The 22,658-nt window shown below is 36.2% G+C and overlaps 1 protein-coding gene across 1 annotated transcript in view; it reads right to left on the reverse strand.

Moving 5' to 3' along the window:
- tgfb2 (transforming growth factor, beta 2) overlaps nt 1-22,658 on the reverse strand; it is a 57,407-nt gene that overhangs the window by 15,483 nt on the left and 19,266 nt on the right. Inside the window, exon 2 of the mRNA XM_088624866.1 lies at nt 4,529-4,692. Coding sequence (XP_088480992.1) covers nt 4,529-4,692 — 164 coding nt within the window. The remainder of the gene's footprint in view (nt 1-4,528; nt 4,693-22,658) is intronic.

Below are 22,658 nucleotides of genomic sequence, written 5' to 3' on the forward strand. Positions count from 1 at the left end.
GCAGGTAACTTGATAGAGTAACAATGTGTAATATCTCCAACTTTCTCTGGCTGAAATGGGAATCATTCTATATAAATGAAGCATGTTCAGGCTCAGAGCTGGCCAGTATGATCAACTAGTAACAAGAAAATGTTACTCAAAAACTGATGTCACATGAAAAATAATCTCATACTCAACATCTAGTTACTGCAGACAATAACTGATGTCTATTGCTTTGTTATATTCATTATATACAGTATATACAGTATAAGCAAGAATTGTTTTACTGATCAGGTACTGCTTGAGGTCACTGATAAGGAATAGATTACTGTGGATGTACTGGTCTAGGATTTCAATAATCACTTATCTAAGTTGATCTTAAATATCAAGAGATGATCACGCAACCCAACAGTATCTTATTAATTTTAATTTAATCTTTTCTACATACAGAGCAGAGCTCTCCAAAATATTAGGAGAATGAAGCCTAAAGTGGAATTTGTTAATCTCTGTATGTTGAAAGAGCAAACGTATTGTGACATTAGTTTGCAGTTGACTCTTGTTGTCCAGGTTTTGTCTGTTGTTGGGTAATTAGGCACTCATAAAAGAATTGTAAACATCCTAACAACTTGTCTTGCCTTAACTTTATTGTCTGGGGTCAGTTCTTGAAAATTAAAATGAAAACCGAAGAACTTTCTTTAAACAAAAAGTAGGCAGTTTTGAAGGTGCAAGATAAAAAACAATCAGAAACATAGTACTGAAATTGGGCAAGTGAAAAATAGCAATCTGGTTCATTCAGAAAAAAAAAAACTATGAAGATTATCAATCAGCCAAGACCGGCTTGGCCTAAAAAAATACATCTGCAATTGGCAGAAAAATGATTCAGCTGTTAAAAAATGTTATAGTAATGTGTCCAACAACCTCCAGAGCACAAGTGTAAAGGCCAGTTGTGGGTTGCCAATTGTGAGTTGCAGGGTGATATGGCTGCTGGCTAAAATAAACCTTCCATCATTACAAAGATGAGCTAGGAGACCTTTTACCTATCATAATCTACTGTTTAGTCATGACTGAGACAGCAGAATTAAAAAGGAAGCAGAGCCCAAAATAATAATAATAATAATAATAATAATAATAATAATAATTGCTTACACTTATATAGCACTTTTCTAGACACTCCATTTAAAGCCCTTTACAGGTAATAGGGACTCCCCTCCACCACCACCAATGTGCAGCATCCACCTACAGTAGATGATGCGACTGCAGCCATAGTGCACCAGAACACTCACCACACATCAGCTATTGGTAGGGAGGAGAGCAGAGTGATGAAGCCAGTTCATAGATGGGGATTATTAGGAGGCCATGACTGGTAAGGGCCAATGGGAAATTTGGCCAGAACGCTGGGGTTACACCCCTACTCTTTTCGAGAAACACCCAGGGATTTTTAATGAGCACAGAGAGTCAGGACCTTGGTTTTATGTCTCATCCGAAGGACAGCGCCTTTTTACAGTACAGTGTCCCTGTCACTATACTGGGGCATTAGGACCCACATAACACCTCTTCCAGCAGCATCCATAGTTTTTTCCAGGAGCTCTCCCATCCAGGTACTGACCAGGCTCACACCTGCTTAGCTTCAGTGGGTTGCCAGTTGTGAGTTGCAGGGTGATATGGCTGCTGGCTAAAATAAACCTCCCATCATTACAAAGATGAGCTAGGAGAGTTTTGTAAGTCTTATAGGCAGATGAGACCTTTATAGAAAGATCAGCCATTACCAAAGTGACAGAAAGTAAGGAACTGCACATGCTCCAAAGAACATCTAATCTTTGAAGCATAGTAGAGGCAATGTCATGCCCTGCACATGGCTGCCTCTAGACTAAGTTCACTCATCTTTCTTGAGGATTTCACTAATGGTGGCTGCACCATTGAAGAATTAATTGTGGAATTTACAGCAACATTTTATTTGCATATGTAGAAGAAAATGCTTCCATACTAACTGAGCAGCACCATGCAGTACGATAATGATCCAAAACACACAACAAATCACACGACTAATGCAAGCAATGAGCTCACCAGGAGAAAAAAAATGAAAAAGGCTTAGAGTGGATTGGATTTAAATCCAATAAGGTATGCCTGTTTTGCGAATAATTACACAAAGAGTTTGGTGAGCTCAGTGGGGTGCATAATGCAGATATTGCCACAAATTTACTTAAAGTAATGTGCCCCGATACTTATGATCACCTGAAATTATGATGTTAAACATAAAGTATGTAATCAAATGTATGCATGAAATTACCCCAAAATAAAATGTATATTGTACATTGGTGGTGGTGGAGGGGAGTCCCCATTACCTGTAAAGCGCTTTGAGTGGAGTGCCCAGAAAAGCGCTATATAAGTGTAAGCAATTATTATTATTATTATTACTTATCATTCATAAATAATACAAATTTTAAAATATGAATTGATTGACTATAAAATAAATAATAGAAGTTTTGACTATGCAGTCAAAAGGGTCTAATATGCATGATAAACCTCTATTATTGAATTTAGATTAATTGTTTGGGCCTTCTGGTGGCTAAAGCTGGCCTTACAACTTTTCTTTTCAAATGACTTTAGATGTTTATGGCTACAATTTTGTAAATAAGGTTCTGTCAGCATTTTCCACATCCTACACCACTCTAAAATAGCTTTGCAACCTCCTTGTAAGTTTGGAAACTCTAGTTTGAGAAACGCTGATGCAGCACAAACAAACATGATATATTTAAAATATTGTTCAGCAAAATCATTTACAATTTTTTATGCAACCACAATAAATGTATTGTGATGGGAACTCTCAATTTCCTCAAGGAGAAAGTCCAGAGGTGTTTCAGGAACATCCAAGGTGTTATGAGGTGTTTTGTAATTTATAATGTTTTGCTACTTTGCAAAAGCAAGGCACTGTTGAATGTGAAAATCTAAACATTGCAGTGTCAATATTAACTCTCGTGAAAATGTCAGGTTCTGAAGGTGGTGATTAAATGGCTAATGGTGATGCTCTTCATAAATAACTTACTGCTAGGTATTTCTTTTGTTGTTGTTTTTGGATAGATGTGATGCAGTATTCCACAATTTCGTATAGGCAACTCATACAGGAACCAACTGAAAACATTCCTAAACAGAAATCCTCCACCTACCAGGCTTGTGAAAAATCATTAACTAAGTGTTATGTCTGATCAGCCTTCCTTACTTAAAATTAGCTCTGTAGGAACAACTGTTTAAAACATTATCTTATTTTCTAACTTGACAAATTGTACTAAAACATTTTGCAACTATAATGCAATATAGTATTTTAAGCCTTTAGTTTAAAATTGTTATAAGTCCTAACAGTAATGTATGTATTACATTTTTAAATAATAAATTGTCTTCTGGGAAAACTGACCCTAGTGTGAGTGTGTGATTTGCCTGTGTCTTTGTGTGCCCTGTGATGGACTGGCATTCCGTCCCGGCTGTGCCCTGCCTTGTGCCTGTTGCTGGACGGTATAGAGTTCGGCTTCCCTGTTACCCTGTATTGGAGCGATTCGAAAATGGATGAATGAATCGACTTTATGCATGCATCCAGCTTAGACACAGCTTAGAGGAATCTAAGCTGAAGGGCAATTAAAACAGACCATAGGAGGCAGTTCTTTACATAAAGGACTGTGGAAGTAAGGAACAAGCTGCCCTGTCATGTTGGTGAGCCATCACCCTCACTTCTTAAAAGAAATGTCACAATGCGATCCTCAAATCTATTAGCTACTAACTGCCTAACAGGCTAGATGAGCCACATTGCCATTTGATCTTTTACATAAAAACATAACATTAGTTGTATCTTGTTTAAAAACCACTTACACAGGCATACTCAACATTACACATAGGACAGAAAAAGAAACTTGTACAAAATTAGTGTGTGTCTGTAAATGGAACAAACAATGTATCAGTTTCACTAGAGTTAATTTAAGGTTTACTGGAGCCCTTCAGACACAACATTCTCCAAACGGTCTCCTCTTACAGTAGTTCTCCTTTGAGTTCATACTTTAACTGTACTGTTCAGTGAGAGCTACTAATTTTGCAAAAGTGAATCAATAATTGAGTGTACAGTATGTGAGTCAATACATTTTCATAAAAGCTGTAGCCATGCTCTTTTCACAAGAAGTGCTTCACTACTGTACAAACAGTCTGGAATTGTAGAACTGTGAAACTGCTCACATATTTGGAAAAAAGCATCACTCTTCTGCTTTGCTGTAACAATGTTAAGTAGCATCACTAAGTAGGGAGATACAGTAACTGTTCATAGGTCTTTGTTTAAAAAACAGGAACTTCACTAAGAAATTATTAATGCAAAAACAATACTTTTGGTTTGGAAATACGTTTGGAAAATCAGCAAAGCTTTGTGTATTTCTACATATTCTATGTTTGTACATACACTTTGTTTATAGTTACAGTAGTTTATATATTTTATGAGAAATACAGTAAAACACATTTTATTTTTTTCCACAGGCAGTGATACCTTTACCTTTACTGTATAAAAAAGACAAATTACCTGATAAAGTTCTATTCGCTGCTCAGAAACTCTTGCCTTCGGATTTGGTAATCGAAAAATCCTAAGTTCCGCCTTCACCAAATTTGAGGCATTCTTCTCCATTGGTGAGACATCAAATGTGAGTCGTCTGAAGTAAGGATTATATAGCGTCGAAGAGATGACATCTGGAAAGGATTTGAAGATGTGATAAGGAAAATGTTAAAACGTTTATCCTGAAACACACCTGAAATCTGATAGCCACGGTCGCTCTATTTCTATTCGAATGCTGATAAATTCCAATCCTAACATAATTCAGCACGGTTCTACAGTCGGGCTTTTTTTAAAAAGGAAATGATAAGGCATAAGGATTATAAAGACATATACAGCTTGTAATTTTCATTTTGCAACTACATTATGTTCATATAATATGAATGGGAAACTGATTGCTTGAAACTGTATTGTGAATGGTGTACAGCAGTGATAGGCAACCTTAGCTTGTTTTTTTTGTAGATTTTATTCAGGTAATCATTTTGATAAACATACAATAACTGATTTTACAGTATGTTACCATTGTTGTCATACTTTGGAAATACTTATGGAATTTGTGTAAAAAAGCCAGAAAATAGTAAGTCATACATACAAAGAAGATGTGTAAAATAGTCTCATAAATCTGTATATTTTACCAATTTTACATCAACTAAATGTGTTTTAAGTCTGATCTGGTGATATTCCAATACAGTGGATAATGTTTTAGGCTACTGCCAACAGGAATTGTGGAATGCCATGCCAACACACTTTATAGCAATCATATTTTATTATGAGTAAATAAAACTTTGACAAAATAATTCCTTACTAATATGCTGGGAAGGTTTCAGTTTAAAAAAGCTGTCTTTTGAAATAATCACACTTAGGAACAGTTGACTGGACAATTACAATTCTCATGAAAGCTTTGGAAAGTGTTCAACCCTTCTGTTGCCTTAAGAGCCCACACAATTTCTGAATGTAAAGTAAGGGTTTTGCAGGAATTAAAAATAGAAAATAGGACAGAATCCATTATTTTAAACATTTAACACTTTCTGCATAATCAGAATTCTGGCCAAATCAGCCAGGATTCATCCTCCTACTATCATCAATGCCAATAGGGAAAAGTAGAACAATTAAATAATAAATTTAACCTTACTGTACAGTATAGAATAGTTGCTACGTTTTTATTTGATGTTGTGATCTGCATCAATCCTGGTTGTTTAAATATGGAAAAATATATATTTGACTGTTGTAAGGCACCATGATGGGTAGGGTGCTATCTTATACGAGTATATTTTTAACATAATTGCCTTTGGATCACTTTTCCTCTTTCCATACTACCAGGGAAGGTTTTTTTCCTTCCAGCACAGGCTGCTTCTTCTCATAGTCGACAGTGGTTCAGATCTGGGCTCTGTCATTAGTTAACTGTGACTGTGACTCCAGAAAGAGGATGAACAGGGAAGGAGAGGTTGTAAAGCGGCTTCCCAGGCCACAGCATACCTTGAAACTTGCACTGATAATGGTGAAAGATATGTCTGACCACAATTCTGTGCTTAACCCTATTGTTTGTACTGCTGGCATGCAATGTAAAAAGTGGATAATGACAAACAATTGCCTGAAGAGTACTCATCTGTAGTCTACATTTCTTTCATGGACCACAGTTGTAATTGTATATCACATTGAATAACAGCTGTGGAATACAAAATTCAAGGAAAAAAGAATATATAATTTGTTTACCTAGAAACTATAATGTATTACCATACCAAGTAAGGTGTTGGTGAGATTCATAGAAACAAGAAAGAAAAGGTATATTATTGAGTAAACATAAAGAAATGTAGTCTATAGGCATTTCCAACAGAAGTTCTGGAAAAAAAACAACTTTTCAAGCAGCTTCATGGACGCACACTACAGACCTCACTACAACAACCGACAGCTTGATATTGTGGTGGAAATAAATGCTTGGTTTGAAGATTTTTAAGTAATGAACCATGGAAAGAGCAATTGCAGTCACATTTGTAACCACACATGGTATAGTCCAACCTGCGTGCTCTGTAAAATTGTTTATCCACTTTGTTATGTCGTTGTTGGGTAAGGTTGCTGTATTTGAAGGTGCAAATTGGCATAGGTTCTTAAATCCATGTCATGTTACTTAAACATACTGCCTTGGCAATTTCCACAGCAAAGTAACGGCAAAGTTGCCAATGGATTTTATTGTCATATGGTCTATTAAATGCTTCAATTAAATCCGTTATAAATACTATGTAATGCTACCATTGTTTTAGAAATCACATAACAACCAGCTAAATATCTGCTAATTAACTTTCCTATTCTTTAAAAGTGCTACTAAAATTATACATTTGATATTTTCAGAAATGAAAGAAATACTGTTATGAATCCTGAGATAATCATGATTACAATCTTATTTGAATAGATAAATACTTCTATACCAAATGTCGCAAAGAAAACATGAACAAGGTGAAAATAGGGGAGAGGTACTTTTGTTTGAGAAAGTTAAGTCTGTGACATATAACACATGATCAAAATTCTCCTTTAAAACACTGTATATAGTTCATTTCAAAATGGACACTTTCGCTATGGAAAGAAACAGGGACACAGGGTCACAAGGGCACCCAGTGACTTAGACACAAAGGATAGAGAGAATAGAAAGCACCCCAAAGCGATCTGGAACACTCTATCTAACCAAGACCACATTCTGGAGTCATTCAAGAAGTGGCACAATGAGACTCTGCACTCAACTAGCTACTAAGCATCAAACAAGTCAGACGGGCTGAAAGGTCCCCTTATGTTTCTTACCCTTCTTTCTTAAGAGGAGCCACAAATTCTACAGAGACAGTCCATCTGTCATGGAAAATCGAGCAAAATTGATGTTCCAGTTTCAGACTGCACAAGGAAACCTGGAAGCTGTGCATGGAATGAATGACAAATAAAAGGCAGCTGCAGTTATCCCTTTTTCTCTTTTCTGAGAAACATCAAACAGGCCAACAATAACAGTGCTTTCTTCTTATCAACAAAACAAGCTAGATAAACATTAAAGTCACACTTCAACTTCCTCTCACAGGTCTGGATTTAAAAACACACCAATAAAAACTTTAACACCATGAATGACACCGTTGTGCTAAAACTAACACTGGCTATATTCATCTTATACAAGGATTTTCATTCAGAATACTGCATATCTGCAGAGATGGGACTGGCAGTCATCAGAATTATAATAATAGGAGAGCAATACAGTTTATCGTGATAAACCTAGACCATGATTAAATATATGATAGAGTTATAGAAAAGGGAAAATTATTATTATTCGCTGCCAAGAGATTTTTAGTCATTCAGTTACACAAGCCAAATTTGTTAATACTTTTGTAAGGTCTGTTACAAATGCAAAGTGACAAGGTTTATTTTTTTATTTAACACATGATGTAATCACTTTGGAATTGTAACTTAAAAAAATCACAGTTACAGTTATGAAACATTGCTAAAATTTTGTTTTACTGACAATTCTACTGTAAATCAAAGAATACATCTTTTTATAGATGTCTATTGGGCAACTTCTTGTATTAGAAAAGAGTACATTTACAGTAGGTGATACTCTGTTGGTTACACCCATGGGTGCTCCACTTGTTTCCATTTAAAGGAGTAGAGCTGAAGAGTTTAAAACACGTTTACTGTGCTATACTCAGGTTAACCTGATAGAAATGCAAATTACTGCAATACTACTGTAGTACAAAATCACTAGAGATTCAAAACCCTTGGAGGATGAGTGTGAAAGGTAATCCTACATTTCACCACATAAAGAAAAAGGCTCCACTCAAAACACACCTGCCAAATCACAAATTCAGTTTTTAGACTTTTTTTTGTCAACAATGGCACTATGAAAGATCATCAAAACTGTAATATTGCTCAGATCACACAATACCCTGTGCATACATCAGTGCACTCAAATAACAACCTAATCAATCTCACAGGCAAACAGTACACTACAGCACACTAACTGATGGAAAAGTTTGTAAGACTAACATTCATGTGGCCCTGCACAATTTGTATTTCATGATAATTAAATGAGAATTTGCAGGTGTAGTGTATGATGAAATTAAATCACAGATATCCTAAATAACTATTTCAGTTACTGTTTATCTTTACTTATGAAGAATAAATAAATATGCTAATTGCTACAAATCATATATGGCACAGAAAACTAAGTAGCAGACAAACTAATGCATCACTAGGCTCACACATCACCCAATGGTTTGTAATGAGCTCAGTGAAGTAATTTGCAAAGCACTAGCAGCAGTTAGATTTTTAACAGTCATTTCAAAAATATAAATAATCAAGCAAACTGAAAGACTGCCATCAAAATTCTAATATACACAAAATTGTCTAATATTCTAGAGCAGGGGTGGGGAACATCCGGCCCGCGAAATCATTTGGTCTGGCCCTGCCAAGGCAACCGCAGGCGTAGAGTTGGCGCGATATAATTTTCCTCGATATAATTTTAACAAAAGTTCGATAAATGTTCATGCTTTGTGCATGCGTGTTGCAGACCGGGCAGCTAACAGATTTGTTTAATGTTTCTGCTGTTTGGCAAGTGTTGTGTTCTTATAATAAAGAGTTGTTTAATTTACCAATTAACTGTCTGGTTTCTTCAACTTTCACTCAGGAGAAAAAATCTGCCTTTAAACTTGAAAGAAATAATGATTTGACATTTATCGTGATAATTATCGATATTGACTGATATGAACATTTTTATCGTGATAATGTTTTTGGCCATATCGCCCAGCCCTACGCAGGCGGGACTAGAAATTCAATAAATCTAGGAGCTTTTTTCATAGCAACATAAATTTATATTAAGTGAATCATAATAATAACGTACATTTTGAGGGACAAGCAAGGAACGTCCATTATGGGATAGACAGGACACATACGAGTACATGACGGGACAGACACGCTTGTTTCTCGTCGGCTGTCCGCGGCCTGTCTGCCTGTATTGCGGTGACTCAGAGGACAGTCAGTGCAAGGCAGGCCTGGAGTGTACTCGTTGTGAAAGTGTTAACACACTGTGTTTTACGAACTGGAGGATGAAGTCAAGCAGTTCATGGAGATGAAGGGAAAACTTGTCAGGGAACTCAATGATAGCAAGTGGCTGTTTGATCGACTGCGCTCCAGACTGACCGACACAAACCTGGAAAAGCAGTTGCGAGTAGCAACATCATCAATGCCAGCTAACATCACATGCCTCACCAAAGAGAAGCAGTTCTAGCCATCACATTAGGGGTGAGTTAATTAAATGTTTGACCAAATATAGCAGGCTAATTTTTAAATTGATAATTTTGTATGGCCCGCGAATGATGTTATAAATATCCAAATGGCCCTTGGCAGAAAAAAAGGTTCCCCACCCCTGTTCTAGAGTATATCATTAGGGAAAAAATCTTATTTTTAAAGTAATTCTGTTATTGGTGACAGGAAATACAGTTCTGTAGAGAAGACCTATTCTAGATTTTTCTGAAGAATCTACAAAAAGACAGCACCTGACTCGATTTTCATAAAGGCTCTAATGCGTTTCCCCATATATTGGCTATTAATTAAAAGATGTAGGAATTGAGGGTGAGCCATGTAGATGGATTCAAATCTAGCTCCAGCACATAATCTGAAGAGTAACACAGATAGGAAGCGTCAGTCAGAAGTGGATTCCCACAGGGCTCTGTGCTGTTGCTGCCATTCCTCTTCATATGCAAAAGGTCATATTAATCAAATTGTCAGTAACAAATTAAACCTGGTGATGATACAAAGCTTGGAAAAATGATTAACAATAAAGTAATAATTCAGACAATACAGTAAAATGTTATGGGATTTCTAATTGAGTAGATAGACGTGAAGTGAATGTTTGCAGAGCTTGCAGTTAGGTATGAAAAATCTAGAACATAATTAAACCACAGGAGTTACACAATAAGAAAGCACACAGTGGGAAAGGGACCTAGGGGCTTGTCTAAAGACAACATGATCTCCCATTGAAACAAAGGTAAACCTTTTATTTATGTGGTCTGCTGGCTACTTCTGCTGACAGTACTTTTCTCATTAATCGTCCCTCCCCATGTGCATTTTCCATTCAATAAATTAGAAAAATAAACGGCCTCTCCCCTAGCCACTGCACTCCTCCATCTCACTTTACAGGGGCAATCGGGCACAAAGTCAAGAGAAGCTATGATGACACCACATATTGCAAAAGTTGGACCACACGTCACTTTGACTGACTCATTGATTTAAACAGCTTGAGAAGAGGAGTAGACCCATTGGCAATAGTTAGAGAATTAACTTGCATACATGCATGGCTTTCCACTGATATTCCACTGATCCACTGATATTAAATCATGAATGTGTTTTTACCAAATCAGTTTTAATATAATTTTCAATTTAATTGTTTTTAGCAATTTAACTTCTTGATAAGATTGTATGAATACTTTTTAATGGAAAATTAAAATATGTATATATATATTTAAAATAACAAAATTATTTTTTGAATGTATGACCATTATACCAATTAGTGGCTAATCTGATTTCTCACTGCTATGTTCTTCTGAGGAGCAATAATTTTTCAAATTGAATCCATGGCTCCATGGGGCTACTTAACAGTCTAACAACAGGAAACTCCAAAGGACAAATTGTGTTACAAATTAACTGTGCTTCCTGATGTTAGGAAAAAGAAAACATTCTTGAAGAATCGTACAAGCTGATTCTTCACAGTGCACAACTGCGGCGGAAGTCTCTCTGGCTTCACCCTAATAACAGGGATTAAAAATAATTGCTGGCATGCTTTGATATTTTTCCAGTTTGACTGTTATACTTCCCCTTTGTGCCTTATCCCACAGCTACATTAACTAACTACCACTCAATGAGATAATGCATGGTGAAACTTTTTTATTCTATTTTTGGGTTAAATGTCACTTATTTTCTTTACGTGATATTAGTATATTAGCTGCTTCATTGGAATACTGATATAAGTAGCAAACACCATTCTTTATAATGTCACATATGGTTGAAAAGTAAAAGTAAACTCTTCAGAATGAATTACATAGTACTTACTGTATGATTAAGCTGCATAAATCCTTGAAAATTATCTAATTAGGTCATCACCTCACCATTATCCCTAACAGCAGGGTTTTTGCTTGAAATAATACTGTGCCCAGTGGACTGTCCACATACGACCCCTAGTAAGTATTGTCTCCACTCATATTTTGTCATTGTGGTTCAAGGTAACTGGGTTTTCCAGTCACATGTTCCATAACAAACATTCCAAAGAGATATGCTAACAAACTACATGCTAATAAATATGTTCTTTTCATAATTCTATTTTTCTGAACTTCCAGAGATTTGTGACCAAGACACCAGGTAAGGAGCTCCCACTGTTTAATTTTAATAGTCACTACAAACGTTAGGAAAGTCTTTACATTTATGGTCACCATAAACAGACCCATGATAAACGTGATTAATCAGCTGCTGTGTGGAGAGAGGTCCTAACTCCCTGTCCATAAGAACCAAGGAAACCTTACCTCGGAGACTGCAACACTGGATAAGGTTCATCCCTGTAATGATCTCTTAGGCTCATAATCTCCTGATTGGCTGGAAAATAGTTTCACTCATTGAAAGAATTGTGAAATGAATCAGGAAATGTCTTATAAAACACATTGGCAATTTACATATATTAAATTATTGTGTTCAGCGGGTAGAAGAGAGGATTTTCACCCCACTTTCTTCTGCACAAGAAGTGTGTGGCTACTCCTAAGAATGCCAATCAGAAAGGGAGATATCTTTGCTTAATGTTCTGTCAAGCTGAATTGGAAGGCCTATAACACAACCTGTGTATTATGAACCTTCTAGAAAAGAGTGAAGGAGCAGATTCAAATAAACTTTTACAAAACTCTGCCAATATGGCTTGCCTTGTTGGTTATAACCAGTCCCATAGAAGCTTACTCTTTACTCTTTTTTGCAATGCAACATGGCAGTTCATCCTTCAGATGGCCAGTAAATAAGTTGCACCACTTTGACCTTAAGGAAGCTCTCTTCTGTTTTCATTGGATTACTCTGTCTTCAATGTATAGCACAGAAAATACATCAGACTGATACAAAGTCCATCCAGCAGGTTGGTTTGCCTAGTTATTGTCCTATGTGGTACATCTTAAGACTTACTGTACAAGTCAGCCAATACACTAGTCAACTAGTTATACTGGGAACACTCATCTCAGAGCTCAAAAAAACAAAATATATGGACTAAGCCTGGACTAATCTATCTATGGATTAATTTATGGACTAAGCCTGTTACTTTATTATCAGTTAGTACAGATGATTTTGTATATTTCTGTTTTGAATAATCCTGTTTTTTGCAGTATATTCTTGAATTATAACATATATCAGTGGATCTAATCCAGTGGAACTGGAACTCGTTTAAATTGTAAGGTGTATATTTCTCTCATTTTTTTTTCATTTCACTTAATATTGATTTGCAGAGCTCTATTGACCTTTATTCTGACAGAAAGATAGATTAATTCAGTCATGGTAACTTTTACTGTATATGTTTTGGGTGTGCCTTTTATATACAGTATCACAAAATTTAATACCATTGTTAAAAACTGCATCTCTAAATACATTATATTGGGCTTCTGAACACCATGTTTACCATCCTGATTTGTTTTTGTTTTTTTAATTCAGTATTGCTATGAGTATTTGAACACTGTTATGAGCTGTTTCTGTGTATATTTCTAAGATTGATTTTCCATTTAGTGTTTATTTTGGATGTTGCTATTAACTGTCATTGTACAATATTAAAAATATTTTTTGTTTTATTGCCTGGCCATTTATCATCTGTTTACATAAATGTCTGGATGAGCACACTTCTTTCTCTACTGTGTAGATAACTACTGACTTGCTCAATACTGCTATGAGCGAACCTTCATAATTGTGCTTTACAAAATTTTATCTAGAAACTTGGATTCTCTAATAAAAAATATTAGATTCTCTAAATATTTTGAATAAATATCCACACCATTTGATCTTCAGGAAGCCCATTTCAAGTCTGACAATGTACTGTATAAAGATGTCAAAATAACCAAAATCAAGAGTAATGTTTTGATAAAACATATGAGTTTCTGATAGAGTCTGCCATATACATGATCATAAATGTTTTCAGAATTTGTAGAGATTATAATCCGATTTTTTATCTGTCAACGGTTTTCTCATCACAGGTTATACACAAGTTGTAATTCACCACTTATTTGAACTGTTTTCTATTCATAAACTAATTCTTATTTCAACTGCATATACTTCCCCGAAGCTTACTGCTTGCAACCAGTGAGATCATAAATATATAATTAAAATCATGGTATACCTTATTGTCATATTATAAAGAAAAATGTAAAGTGCTGCTTTAAACAATGAATATAGTGTATGTCCCCATCTTTCAATTAGACAATGTTTTATGTCAGGATATATGACACTATACAAGCCAAAAGAAAATAAATGATACATATTGTATCACACGGGTGGTACAGAATTTAAAATGTCTGTTTGTGACAAACTGTAGTCATAAGTGACCTAATCCAGACACTGTTGAAAATCCATTTTAAAAAGCCAACATAAGGATTTTATTTAAAAATACAGATTATATTACAGATATTTGGTAATTTTCAAATAATATAATGCTCTACTGCAACCACAAAATACGTTCGATTCTGGTTACCACAATACAAAAAACAGATTGCTGCCCTGGAAAGAGGCCATAGCGCGGAGACTGACTTAAAAGAACTGATCTCTTCAGCGAGAAAAAAAGAAGGTGGGCACACAGGTAGAAGCAGCAAGAACCCATCTCATTTGTCAGCTCTTGTGATTTTATTGTTGTGTTCATTTAATTATCAAATTATTATTCTCAAAGTAAAACATATTTTTCCTGTTCACATCAAGCTGGTGACCATTTTTTCCACTCCTGTTAACATACAGTACGTACTTAACCACTCTTTGCAAAAAATCTTGGTATCCTGCTGTTCAAGCCCTTCAGCATATTATCCAGTTGCAAGGAGAGTACTATTTACTGTATGTACTGCTAGATAGGATTTAATTTCATAAAAAAACTTCCTGGCACCAACTGTCAATGCAGTAAAGAGTGATTCTCAACACTGCGTACATACCCTCTCAACATAACCTCTGCCTCAAGCAAGTACAGTATTTGCTGGTTATTGTGAGGGAAACTTGGGTGTGTTGATGGCTACATAAATATTATACTTCGAGTCCATTAAAGTCATAACCAGTTGGATGCCTCGCTAAATGTGGTGGACATTTACTGTAACTTATTTTTTCTTGCTCTTTCTTCCTCTAATTTTAAGGGAATCATTTAGCATCTGTGAAATAACTACTTTTCAGCATATTGTTTTCATCCTATCCAGATTACAGCTGCTTTAAAGGGGACCTGCAGTCCCAATTTCCCAGACCAGACTTTAAATCTCAGTAACAAAAAAAAATTATGTTATAGTAAAAACTTACAAATTTCTAATTAAGCACTACATTGTGAACTTTGTGAAAGTATTGTAAGTCTCCATGTTGTTGCAAACTCACCATCGAGTTCCACGAATTACGACTTGATGTGGCTCTTCCTGCTCACTAGTCTCCATAATGAGTACAGGTTGTGCAGCATATATTTCTCTGCAGAAATGTTCCAACACAATCTGCATGCAGAGTTAACAAGTAAGTTGTATTTGTCAGCAAAACCGCCCCAAAATCTAAAGCAATAGTTCTATTGGATTAAAAGAGAGGTATTCACAAGCCTGTTTGTTTACAATGTCACAGGGCCGCACACGTCACTGGAAGTTTTGTTGCCTCATTCTGAATCGCAGAACATGACGTTGCGCATATCTGGAAATTTATTCTATTTTGTTGTGATATAAATCAGAGGTGTTACAAGTTACAGTGTACATTCTACTTTTATTGTGGTTTAAAATGCGCTCTTTCTTGCAATTCTTTCTAACCTCGAAATATGAAAATAGCATTGCAGTTCCCCTTTAATTATCAGCTTCTTATGAATACCCAAGGTTACAGGTCCCTGACCTCCATTTAGGTCTGCATCAAGCTTCTTGCACTTGCTTATTTTAATATGCACAGAAACAGCATCGGAACAGTTCTTCCTTAGTTAAACTTGATTCCTTGGATTCCTTTGATGTATTTCAAGCCGTAATATTACAATTTGGAATTTGAATTTCACACTCTGGACATAGGCCAGTCTCCTTTTCCTCACCATCTGATTTACATCATGATTTTTTGCACAATCTTGTCACTCTATGGTTTGAAATTCTAAGCAGTTTCCCACCACTGACACAGTGTCACTTTACTTAGAGACTAAATTTTACATGAGACAGAAAGCCCCAAGTGAACAAGTGATAATATATGGCAATGTAGTCCACTGTCTCTACTCATTTCCCTTTTTTGAAAATATTTTTTGTATCAACTATAATGTCACATCACTTTCAATAACTGCTTATCCAATTCAGGATCACAGTGGCTCCAAGCCTATCTTGAAAAGCACAGGGAACAAGTGGATAACTATAATATACAGTAACAGAACAAAAAACAAATACAGAACTACAGCACTTCAGTAATATACTGTACATATTTTCTCCACAATACAGCCTTCTTGCAGTTGAATCAGGCACACACATTACCATCACTGTCACTGTTAATGTCAACCAACAACTCCAAAAACTATATATCCATTTTCTAACTGCTACTGTATATCCAGTTCTTGGTCACAGGGGAGCCAGAGCATATCACAGGCTTCTAAACATTTTTCATTGTCATCAAATTCTGTAGTAAAGAAAAGTGGCTGTAATATGTTTTGCACAGTTGCAGCTTACAATGGTGTATTGAAATCACCATTTCACTATAGAGTAATTCGGTTCACACTATAAAGATGCCTACTGAGTAAATACTGAGTTAATCAGCCAAATGCATTTTTTATAGGCCCTGTTTGCTTTACAGGCCAAGTACAAGTACATTATGATATAGCGTGGGTGTAAAAGTATCACTGTAATCTGTGAAGTGCAAGTTGGAAGCAGGTTTGAGTATTATTAAAACCTGCCAAGTTTTGATTTTAACTGAAACAGAAATTCCCATGACAGGGAAAGCTGTAATTGTAAGAAAAAAACGGTGGTCAGGCAACTGTCTTGGTTTACATAAAAACATTATATTGCCATATTTGAAATGTGGCATTATTAGAGGTTTTGCACAGCAGCGGTCTGTGGTATGGGACACATGTCAACAACAGAACAAAATGGTGGTCAGGCAGCCATCCTAGTGGAAAATACAAGTAGGTATACACTGTATTATAGGTTTTACACTTGCCATTACCACTTTGGAGCATACAGTAGCACCAGCTGTAACAGCCTCTACCTGAGTATGAGTGCAACAGAGAGCATCAGCCTTGAACAGAGGCATTGAAGGCTAAGGTAAATAGGATAATTTATGTAATAAAGAAGTGCTTTAGCTAAATAAAACCACCAATAAAGTTGGAAAAGCTCAACAGAAATCCTAGATCTGAAATTCTGCAAAGATCTCCTGCAGACTCATGGAAATGCACCCAGTGTTTTAAATGCACTCCACTTACCTCACTCTATAAAGAAACAAGTTTCTGTGTCCATCTGCAGTACGGTGACCTACTCTTCTACCTCCTCAAAAGTCTGCGGGACTCCTGTCTCCTACAGTTTGTCCTCTCACTCAGCTGAACCACATTACCACCATATAATGCTGAAGCACTTCCAAACCTTCCAGCAACAATAACACAAGAATTCAAACTGAAACTCTGCTTAGAAAATAAGAATAAATTATATTGGAACTGTATAATACACAACAAGCTTGAATATTATCGGTCACAGCCATGGAAAAGATTTCAATTCAGCCAGGGTTTGCCAGGTTTAGAAATCCAAAACAAAAGACAGTGACAAACCATAGAAATTGCCGAGCACAAAACGAGTGCACATCCAGAAGTGACAGACTGTGTAGTCACTGTAACCTGGGACTAATCAAGATAGAGATTTAATTGCTGCTAACCTTGCCTAAAAATAAAACAAGAAAAAATAGCAGAAACCAACTTACTCAAAATCCTGAGTAGGAAAATATTATTCATAAACCTCTATGATGGTTTGAATAATAAACTACCCATCCTGCTAGGAGAGGATGAGCAAGCTTTGGAGCTGTCAGTACTTGTCTGCCTGTCACAACCTGAGGGACAATGGGTGGATACACTCAGCAGATTCAGACTTAAGAGCTAATACATAATGTAACTGGGGGGGACTACATGTAACACAATAATCCATTGGAAGGGATACTGTACATTATTTCTATCAAATCAAAGAAGTATCTTTATTATTGTTCTGTTTTACACAAATGATTTGGCAATACCTGTGTTACATGTTATGAGAATAAAGTTTCATTAAATTAAATTTAAATTAATTGCATTATTGTAATTGCATTGTGATTTCAGTAATGCCTAGCAGGTTTGGCATTAAGAACAACAGCAAGTGGAAGGGGTTTAATTGGTTGGTAGGTTCTGTGATTTTTAATGTAACAACTGACTTTGAGAGGGAATCTGTCTCAGTTTACTGTATATATACCAAATACTGTTCCAAGTGGATTCAGAGAACAAATTGTTTAAATGTTTAAATGACCTGACAACCTGTTGTAAACAAATCTATATATTGAATATTAGGTAACTTTGTCAAAGATGGTTCAGTTCAGTACTTTAATTGCTTTCAGATAAAAAAAGTTAAACTCAAACTCATAAAGTTAGTACAAATTCTAACACAAGTGACATACCAGCCTCTTTTTTTATCATCTTTAAGCAGAATAACAAAACTAATAATCTGAACAATTACAACAGGCTACCAGCCTGTAAATTGTTTAGCCCCTAAAAATTATAGCCTTCTGCTTTTTGGAACCCTGAATATTCACCTTCAGGCAAATCTTTAAAACTTAAAGTGGACATTACAAGAACATAATAATCCAAATAAGAAACATTTTTTATTTGCAAATGTAATGCCTTCATACAGAATATGATGAAAAGCAAAAAAAATACCATTGTGTTTTTTGGCACTATGTGTCTTGCTCTGAATTTTGGATTCATTACCTTAACAACACATTCCTTGTGCACATCCTGGGAAATGAATTCCATTTAAACAGGAAGCCAATAACTACAGTTACTTGCTGAAAATATTGCCCTTGGTAATACACTACTAGGCAGATGCTAGAAGCTCTTCACATAATGTCTTGGTACCTAAAGTTTTTTTTTAAATTGTAATTGCTATAGCATTACTGGATAACAGTTCTGTGTAATCACTGAAGTGATTTTGTCTCGGCTGATTTGTGTCTTTATAAACCATTTTTAAGTAGGCATGCCTCAAATCTAAGCTACATTGTTCTTTGAGTGTTTCTAATGTAATATACTGTATGTTATCTTATTTTAGAAGGATTTTAAACAGTAAAAAAAAGTTTAGGTAAAACATTGTTTATCCCTGATAGAGATTAAGATGTTCGATTGTTTTTAACATGTCCTGTGTGTTATGAGCAGAAGCCAGTCTTTATTCATTTTTTATTACAATTAAGGCAACTTCCATATCTTTTTCTAATGTGTTAAAATGATTAAAAGGCAAATGGCTACACATAAAGCTTGCATTTCTAGCAGATTAGAAAGGAATTAGATGAATTCCAAGAAGTAGATTAGATACAGAGTAAACAAAATAAATGGTGGCACTACTAAAGGTGTCCAATTTGAAACACAGAACAGACACATTACAGAAGTAAGTAAAAACCACTGCCATGGTGTCTCCTAATCTGGGTTTGTATGAAAATCTAAAGTTCTAAAGTTCCCACTTAATTCAATTACTGAAGCAATTTCTTGGTTTTTGACTTGATCTGCTGCATAATGGGGCAGCTGGCCATCACCCATGTGATTGTGAAAAAGTGCATTGCCTTCTATATAGGAAGTGTATTGTAAAGAAAAGCACTATATTAATGCAATGAATTATTATTCAATCATAAGTTTAGAAAACAGTGACCTTAATATATCAATTAAAAGAACACTTTAGACAAAGAGAACAAATGATGATATCCATTTAAAGTGAACAAAAAAATGAAAGCAAAGGTTATATATACTGTAAAGGAACAAGTAATAGGTTTATTACAAACGATACAAACGATATATCGATGACTGTGTCGGTGCCGCCACATGCTCCAACGATCAGCTTGAATTCTTCCTGCACCATTTCACCAACTTCCACCCGTCCCTCAAATATACGGTTAACATTTCTTCCACCACTCTTCCGTTTCTAGACATCCACTTGTCTATCAACTACCCCCGACTGTCCACTTCAGTTTATTACAAACCCACGGATTCACACAGCTACCTCCTGTACAGCTCATTTCACCCCAACCACACTAAAAACTCTCTTCCTTTTTCACAGTTCCTTAGGTTACGACGATTATGCTGCGACGACATCGACTTCGAAAACCAAGCCCTCGAAATGTACTCATTTTTTATCAACAGAGGATACCCCAGCAGTGTGATTGACAGGGCCCTTGCCCGAGCCAAAAACACCCCCCGGACCATCAACCCGATCAGGAACTCCCGCCGTAACAACCGCATTCCTTTGGTGCTTCCTTACCACCCTAACACACTTCCTATCCCCAGGACCATTAACCAGAACTTTTCCATCCTACAGGATGATCCCTCCATTGGGGCCCTCTTTTCTGATCGCCCTATCATCTCATATCGCCGACCACCTAATCTGCGTAACCTCCTTGTCCACAGCTCCCTTGACCGCCCTCAGCAACCATCCACACCAGGCACTTTCCCTTGCAAAAGAGCTCGCTGTATCACCTGCAAGTACACAGCCACCACCACACTCATTCAAGGCCCCTCAGGACAATTCCGGATCACCCAGACAGCATCTTGTACCTCCAGCAACCTTATTTACTGTATCTCTTGCAGTAAATGCCCAGCCATCTACATTGGGGAAACAGGAAGGAGACTCGGAGACCGCTTCAGAGAACACGTCAGGGCTGTGAAGATTAAAGATCTCTCCAAGCCCATTGTTTCTCATTTCACCTCTGACGGCCACGACCACTCTAATCTCTCCGTCTGTGTTCTCAAAGACGGTTTTCCGAACTCATACATCAGAAAGACCACCGAAACTAAAATTATTCTGCAGCTAGGATCACACATTCTCCCTTCCCTTAACGACAGATTACTGTTCTTTTAAATTTTCTCCATTCATTGGAAGTTTCATTTCACACCTCTCTGCACCCATTCTGACTTCACACCTCTTGATTGGCCTCTCTTTCTGTCCCCTGCTCCCGCCTCTCACTCCTCCTCCCTCTCAACCTTTGTTCTCCCGCTACTTTACCTTTGCCTACTGCCCTGTCTCTCTCACACCTGAAGAAGGCTCCACGGCCGAAACGTTGTGTTCTCTTTCTTCTTTTTTTCAGCATGGAATAAACCTATTACTTGTTCCTTTGCAGCCTACGCATGCTGACGCAGCTACCCACCTGAACTATATATACTGTATATATATATACAGTATATACTATTATAAATACAAAGTATATACCAACAGCCAGAAGATAAATAGAAAAACTTATTGCAATGAGACAAAAAATGTTTTTTAGAAAGACAGAACATTAAGAATGAAATACATTGTCTAGGAAATAGCTAATGCACTGTGAGCATAATGTATTGAGAGCAATAAAATGGCAAGCAGGATGTTAGGATATACAGCTGAAGTGCAGAATATAAATCAAGAATGTTAAAATGTTGGTCACCATATTACAAAAACAGATATGTCTGTAATCAAATCAGATCCAAAAAGTGCAACAAAGAAAAACATCCCATCTTTAAAGAATGCTTTACTGCAACAGGGAAACAGAGAAAGAACTGAATTTGTACAAAAGTACAGTATTATTTGATTAGAATGAAATGCATACAGTATAGCCTTGGTATTTGTGAGGGTTAGGTATCTTGAAGTCTGTGGTTCTGTGGCTTGCAAAACAAGCATTATAGTAGTAATATTTTGTTATAACCGTAAACTATTTCAGAAATAGTGGTAGTATTAATTGCGATGGACTGGTGTCCCATTCTGGGTTTATCCTGTCTTGCAACCATTCCTTGCCGGGCCAGGCTCTGTCTCCCCCATGACCCTGTACTGGATAAAGTGGTTAGAAAACGGATGAATGGGTGATAGCATTTATTGGTATCAAGTATTTTTAATGAACCATAATACTGTCAACTTAAAACAATGCTTTATTTTCCCCTATAATTCTAACAATTGCATATGCAAAAAAAAATTATGATGTTACACTGCAGCTTACCCAACAGTGTATTAGAGGTCTTTTTTTTTTCATTTTTAGTAGAGCATTTTTTTATTTTTTACATCTTGTTATTATTATACAAGCAGCACTGCCGTATTGTAATGAAGTTTATTATAACATAGTAATAACAGACAAGAAAGGAACTTACATTTTCTCAACCAACTGATTCTCCTGTTCCTGCAATTTGTCTAATTCTTCTTCTTCTAATTTATTTTATCCTTTCATGTGAGACTCATGACGACTGTGATAACTTAACGGTTCTTTTATTTAACGATACAATACTCACATACAGGCATTACTCTTATAAAGAACTACACACAACGTACTGTATATGTAACGCTTTCCTGATGGAAACTGAAGAAGTAAAACATAACCCATGATGCACTTCTACATAAACCTTAACTCTTTGTAAACCAGGGTAGGCCATTATTACAGAGACCACTGCAGGCTGAGAAAGCAGATCTGTGAGATGAAGTTATGTGCCTCACATTTACTCTCCTACTGCACAGCCTGCAAATAGGAGCTTTTGGTCTGTGAATGCAGATAAAGGGGTTACTAGTAGTTTTTCATAAATAGACAAAACTGCAAATGTAGTAGTCACAAATATTGAAGTTTAATAGTGCATCATTCTTAGTAAGTTTCTCTGTGTTCATGTACAGTATGTTTCCTCCTTGGGTCCAAAGACATACTGGTAGGTTAAATGGCGTCTGGGCACATG

Source organism: Lepisosteus platostomus, chromosome 3, assembly GCF_059453375.1.
Source record: "Lepisosteus platostomus isolate fLepPlt1 chromosome 3, fLepPlt1.hap1, whole genome shotgun sequence".
In the NCBI taxonomy this organism is placed as follows: Eukaryota; Metazoa; Chordata; class Actinopteri; order Semionotiformes; family Lepisosteidae; genus Lepisosteus; species Lepisosteus platostomus.